This window comes from Terrapene carolina, unplaced genomic scaffold (assembly GCF_002925995.2).
Source record: "Terrapene carolina triunguis isolate 2854851 unplaced genomic scaffold, T_m_triunguis-2.0 Scaffold311, whole genome shotgun sequence".
Lineage (NCBI taxonomy): Eukaryota > Metazoa > Chordata > Testudines > Emydidae > Terrapene > Terrapene triunguis.
This window is the reverse complement of record NW_020664662.1, coordinates 603,286-610,203: the sequence shown is the minus strand read 5'-3', so window position 1 is coordinate 610,203 and position 6,918 is coordinate 603,286. Positions and strand designations below refer to the sequence as shown.

General features: G+C 44.3%; 1 protein-coding gene across 1 annotated transcript; it reads left to right on the top strand.

Moving 5' to 3' along the window:
- The first annotated feature begins 1,326 nt into the window (after nt 1–1,326).
- On the top strand, nt 1,327–2,280 carry LOC112119753 (olfactory receptor 52K2-like). The gene has a single exon (XM_024218543.2). The coding sequence runs from the start codon at nt 1,333–1,335 to the stop codon at nt 2,278–2,280; it is 948 nt and encodes a 315-aa protein (XP_024074311.2). The 5' UTR covers nt 1,327–1,332.
- The last annotated feature ends 4,638 nt before the right edge of the window (nt 2,281–6,918 follow it).

The following is a 6,918-nucleotide window of genomic DNA, read 5'->3' as shown; positions in this document are numbered from 1 at the left end:
ACAGTGGTGCTACCAGTGATTTTCTATTTACTTCCAGTTCATTGATGAAAATGTTGAATAGCATCAGGTCTGGAAATGATCCCTGGAGAACCCCACTGGAAAAAGCCCCATTCACTGACAATGGCCCATTGACAACTGCTTTCTGAGATCTGTCAGTTAGCTAGTTTTTAGTCCACTTAACATGTGCTCTATTGATATTGTATATTGTTCATTTTTTAATCTGAATATATTTCCCTACTAAATAAAATACCTGAGAAATCTACGTCTGTTGCATCTGCATGGTTCCCTTCATCAACCAAACATATACTCTCATTAAAGGATGAAATCAGGTTTATTTCACAAGACCTGTTTTCCATAAACCATGTGGTTGACTGGCATTAATTATATTCCTAAACTTTCTTTAACTAATCCCATACCAGCTTTTCCATTGCTTCCTAACCTTGCACATCTGTTTTTTAAACATTCTCTTTATTTTTTTCATAGTTTACGTTTAACACAGAACTGTCTTGTATTTGCCCCACCCCGCCTTTTTTTTTCTGGCTCTGTTGCTGCCTGATTACCTACTTCCGGTTCCAAAAGGGATGTGCGTTTGTTTGGTCAGTTCATAACTCTGATGTTTGTAACTCTAAAGTTCTACTGTAGGTACTGTTTAAAGCCTTCCTTGGACTCAAAGGTGTATCAGCACTTCAGGAGATATGAGTACTTCATACTGCTTCTTTCTGAATGAAGAACAAAAATATTTCTTGAACACATCTACTTGAACAAATGCAAAAATAAAAAGTTTCCTTTCTCCCTCTAGTAATTGGTCTAAAGCTTTTATAGGATGTCTTTTGTTCTTAATATTCTTAATAACCTCCTTTTTGTTATCCTTAGCCCTGCCCAGCATGGATTTTTCCCTGATGTTTTAATGCCTCTTATCAATTATCACAATTTCCTATTTGTATTATTTGCTATTTTCCATTTTCCACATTTGTTATATGTTGCTGCTGGTGCCTATTAAAGCTTCCCACACCATGACGGGTAGGAATTATTGACACAAGGAGCACCATAAAATATGGAATTGGCATTAGTAGGGTCAGTTGTTCATAATTCATTTCTCTGAATTATGAAAATGTCAATTTTCAGTGTGTTAAGAGAGACCAATCCGCCTCACCCATGAGAACAGACTCTGGTAGTACATGTAGTGTCTCATATTAACATTGTGTCTCCATCCAGGCATTTGTACTGCGACCCTCACCCTAGACCTGAGCGCATAGAGGACGTGAGGGGAACGTACAGTTCACACAGGAGACACTGTTCTGCCTCAGAGTTGAACACCTCCTTCTCTACTCAATGTCAGATTCCAACATAACCGACTTCACCAACCCCTCCACCTTCATCCTGCTGGGCATTCCTGGGCTGGAGGCAGCCTATGTCTGGCTCTCCATCCCTTTCTGCACCATGTACATCATAGCCATCTTGGGGAACTTCACCATCCTTTTTATCGTGAAGACGGAGTCGAGCCTCCATGTCCCCATGTACTATTTCCTCTGCATGCTGGCCATCACCGACCTGGTCCTGTCCATGTCCACCCTACCCAAAATGCTGAGCATCTTCTGGTTCAATTCCAGGGAGATCAATTTCAGTGCCTGCCTCACCCAGCTGTACTTCATTCACTCCTTCTCAGGGATGGAGTCTGGGATCTTTGTGGCCATGGCTGTTGATCGCTACGTGGCCATCTGCGATCCCCTGAGACATTCCACCATCCTGACAAACCCTATGGTGGCCAAGATCGGCATGGCCATTTTTCTGCGGGGTGGCATGCTTGCACTGCCCTATCCCTTCCTGGTGAGGCGATGGCCATACTGCAAAACCAACATCATCCCCCATACGCACTGTGAGCACATGGCCGTGGTGAAGCTGGCCTGTGCCGACATCCGTGTCAGTAGTTACTACGGCCTCTTTGTGCTATTGTGTGTGCTCTGTCTGGATGTGTTTTTTATCACAGTGTCCTATACCCAGATCCTCAGGGCCATTTTCAGACTCCCCACAAAGGACGCACGGATCAAGACATTTGGAACCTGCTTCTCCCAGCTCTGCGCCATCTTAGCCTTTTACATCCCAGGTCTCTTCTCATCCCTCATGTCCCGGTTTGGCCAGAATATGGCCATGCATTTCCATGTTCTCATTGCCAATGTGTACCTCCTGGTTTCCCCCATGCTAAACCCCATCATCTATGGGGTGAGGACCAAACAGATACGGAACAGGCTGCTCCATTTCTTTACTCATAAAGGGACCTAAATTTTCTCCTGGTGCTCTGGCTCTCAGACCGAGCTCCGTGCAGAGCTGGCTTATGACATGGTTCTGGGCCCTCTTCCCTGAATCACTGACTGGACAGTCAAAGAGACATTAAACCCTCTCCTGGCCTTACTGTGCTGTGTCAATTTGACAAACTGGAGAATCAGTCTGTGTACAACTCAGTCACTCATAGGGTTTTCACCATTCTAATTGTAATTCTAATTGTAACTGGACACCCGAGGCCTTCTCCCTGACCTATCCCTTTGCTCAAGAACCCACCCCTGCTCCACATCTTCCCTCAAGGTCCAACTCACTTCTCTGCCTTTTCCCACAACGCCATGCCCCTGTCACTTGCTCCTCTGCTCCCCACTCCCCTGTCATTCACTGCATCATCTTCACCTCCCTCCCCCACAGTCCTCCCCAGCTGGAAACTTTAATTTTTGCTGAATACGATTATCTTATTTTTTGTGCATGTATCATTGCTGCATGTGAAGTTGTGAATATTGACTATGTAGCTGTATTTCAAAATGTAGTTACACCTGGGGAACCCCCACTAGACAAGATGCTTTCAGTCTAGATAGCTGGGTGGGGAAGGGCCTATTCAGGGCAATGAGACATTAGGAAAAAAATAATAGGCCTTAGAAGAAACTTATCCCCCACCTGAGGAGCCTTCCTGAGGATCCTACAGACAGGCTCCATGTAATGGCTGCTATGACTCTACAAGAACATGTGATGTGACCACATGTCTCTAGACTCCATCTTGGCATGTCAGTTTTCCCACAGACCAGTCTGGGAACCTAGCTTTAAAATAAAAGGTTCCCACCATAAAAGAAAAGCTATATAAGGCAGGGAGTGACATCGTCTGGTTTTCTTCACTCCCCACCCGAGAAGACTCCTGGAAACACCTGAAGAACAAAGACTGAACTGGAGAAAGTGCTGGACCCAGGCTAAAGGGATTTTTACCCTGTGAATGGAACACCTGGGTGTTCCAAGCTGTAAAGCAAGTGCAGCTTGCCCCATAAGAATCTGCTGCCTGCTTGTATCATCTCTTAGGGTGAGAACCTGCTATTCTTATCCAATCTATTTAGTATTTTAAGTTTGGTTTGTGTATTTTGTTTATTTTCTAGGTAACCTGCTTTAATCTCTTTGCTATCCCTTATAATCACTTAAAATATAGCTTTTGTAGTTAATAAATTTGTTTTACTTTATCTAAACTAATGTGGGAATCATAATTCAGGGCCAAAAGGCTGCTATATATTCCTCTCCACATTGAGAGTGGGGGCAAATTTTATGAGCTTGTGATGTAGAGTTCACTGTGCAATGCAAGACGGTATACATTTGGGATTATACTCCAGAGGAGGTTTGTGCCTGAGAAGCTGGAAGGTGCCCCAGGTTCAGCCTTCCCAGGCAGGGGCTGGTCAGAGAGCCTGTCTACATGTAACAGCTTGGTGTGTCCCTACCCGTAAGTATGCTGGTGAAAGTGCAGGCTGAATCCTGGAGGACTTTACAGCTTGCCACAGCAGTACAGTAAGAGGGAGCACAGGCTGGTGGGTTCGGTGGCTGAGTGGTACCCCAGTTCCAGGTGATACTCTGGGGGAACCCATCACAGCTGTATAAAAGCAGCTGAGGGTTGGGGTCAGGGTTGGGAGACAGGCGGGCAAGATTGTGCATCATAAAGCTTGTGGGCCCTAAAGCTCAGTTACATTGTGTAGTTTATTTATTTAGCTTTCAGCTCCCTTTGGCTCCTCCTGGCTGGGGGTCTATAGCAGGCAGGGTCCCTGCAATGGGGATGGGCTGGGGGTCCTTTGCCCTGAGCCAGGCCTCAGGGGCAGGGCAAGGGATCAGCTTTGAAGCTAGGAGGACAACAGCTGGGAGAGGTGGAAGGATCAGCCCCTGCATTAGCTGGAAAAGAGGGATGCTAGACAGAGGCTGGGGTGGCTTTAGTACCTGACAGGGAGGGAGATGGGGGAGCCTATACAGGAAGGATGGGCTCGATCTAAACTGAAATGGAACCAGATTGCTTGGGTTGGTGGCAGCATTACCAGCCTGGAGTGGCAAGTTTTATTTTTTGGAGTCCTTGCGGGCCCTCACCTTCTGCACTCGAATCAGCCTTGACACCACCCGAGATTTTTCCCCACTGTAAGAAACAGACATGCGCTGTCACACCACAAATATTGCTTAAATTACACTTGAAATGTTCCCATTTTCTCCAACTCTCTATTTTTTGGGGGAATGGCTGTACCCCAGTGTGGCCATTTAGTCCCATCTGTCTCTGGGAGTCTTTCCTTTGCCTACAATGAGGTTTGGGCCTGGTTACCAAGTAGCGCCATATAGGCTGTTACACACAAATGTGGATTCCTCCGGGAATGCCTTGATCTTACCAAATCTCCCCAGGGTTGCACTTTTCTAGGACCTCTTTCCCAGAACACCTTTTGAGGAGCTGCTGCTCCTTTACATGTGCCGAATGATACAAGCAACTGCTGCCCTTCAGCAGCCATTTTATTATTGTGTTCTGCTGGGCTGTGTCTCCTCCTCTTCCAACCGGTAAGTCATCTTAGCACCTATTTACTTACTCTTTAATATTTCTAAGAGTGGCTGAGTCTCACAATATTGAGTACCATCCATGAAGTTAATTGCAGTGATGTTTAATCTCTCAAATCCTTCCAATTTAATTATTTGTATTTATCACAACTATTTGTATAAACCCTTCAGTGCACATAAACCCAAACCAATCTGAACAATTTGTAATCAAAAATGTATTATAGATCCATACCGCTAACATCCATCCTTTAAGTACACTCGATATAGTGACATTTTACAATATATTTAAAGTTTGGTACCTCAGCTACCTCAGCAGGGGGGAGGGATAGCTTAGTGGTTTGAGCATTGGTCTGCTAAACCCAGGGTTGTGAGCTCAATCCTTGAGGGGCCACTGTGGGATCTGGGGCAAAATCAGTACTTGGTCCTGCTAGTGAAGGCAGGGGGCTAGATTCAATAACCTTTCAAGGTCCCTTCCAGTTCTAGGAGATATAAGACATCTCTGAAAAAAATGAATTAATTTAATCACTCCCTTCCTTAATTAATACACATACTTTTTCTCGAATACTACTTTCCCCCTTGACAAACTTTGAAGTTAGTGGTGAAAGATCAAGTTACATCACATAATCTAAATTCCAAGCAGCATGTGGTCCCTAGTAAACAAGCAAGACAAGGCTGAAGACTGAGCTGTGTGGAATCCTTTTTTTGTGGCTGTAGTTTTTAGCTGTTTCTTTAATAAATTCCTCCTGTTTAAGAAGGATGGCAACTCCACTGATCACGACACACAAATAGCCTCACTGCATCTAATACAACCCAGAGGAGCAGTGCCCTTTCATTGCTACAGCAATGGTGCGGGGGTGGGGGTCAGGATTCCCTATTCTGAGCTCTGCCACTGACTCATTGTGTGATTTGGGGTAAATCACTTTATCGCTACACATGGCTAAGTCAGTCCATGACATGGGGATAATGCTATGAGACTGCACCCCATATTCTCCAAAGTGATATTATTATGATGTGATTATGACATAATTATAATGCATTTTATGCAAGATAAGTCCCATGAGATGTCATTGGATAAGTAATGATTTGTTGAATATGATTTTCTTATTTGTGTTCGTGTATCATTTTTGTGTGAGATGTTATGAATATTGGTGATGTAGCTGTATTTCAAATGGAATTACACAGGGGTAACACCCACTAGCCAAGATGCTTTCAGTCTAGATAGCTGGGTGGGGAAGGGCCATTCCGGGCAATGGGCCATTAGGAAAAAACAATAGGCCTTAGAAGAAGCTTATCCCCACCTGGGGAGACTTCCTGTGAACGCTACAGACAGGCTGTGAATAATAGCTGCTATGACTCTACAAGGACATGTGACCAGGCCAAATGTCTCTAGACTCCATCTTGGGATGTCAGTGTTTTTCCACAGACCAGTCTGGGAACCAAGCTTTGAAACAAAGGTATATGCCATATGACAAAGCTATATAAGGCAGGGAGGGACAGAATCTGTTGCTCTTCTCTCCCCACCCAAGAAAACTCCTGGAAACACCTGAGGAACAAAGACTGAACTAGGGGCAGTGCTGGATCCAGGCTAAAGGAATTTTTTAGCTTGTGAATGGAACACCTGGGGGTTCCAAGCTGCAAACAAGTGCAGCTTGTACCTTTAAGAATCTAAAAGTCTGCTTGTATCACCAGTTAGGGTGAGAATATGCTAATTCATATTGAATCTGTTTAGTATATGAAGCTTAGGTTGTATTTTTGTTTATTTGCTATGTAATCTGCTTTGATCTGCTTGCTATCACTTATAATCACTTAAAATCTCTCTTTTCTAGTTAATAAGCTTAGTTTGCCATATCAAAACTAAGGACCAAAACACCTGGGGATTCCAAGCCATAAAACAAGTGCAGCTCGCCCCTTAAGAATCTGCAGCCTGCTTGTATCATCTCTTAGGGTGAGAAATTGGTATTTGTAGTAAGAGGAGGCCCTGAGATATAAACCTTGGTATCAGAGGCCCGGTATGAGGCCTAAGGCCTAAACTAATGTAATGGTCAAGACTTTGCTAACATAAAGCAAAGTTAAGCTGTGAGTCAGAGGCAGGCCCTGCTC

Excerpts from the sequence above, each read along its gene's own strand:
- LOC112119753 (XM_024218543.2), top strand. The coding sequence starts at position 1,333 with ATGTCAGATTCCAACATAACCGACTTCACCAACCCCTCCACCTTCATC.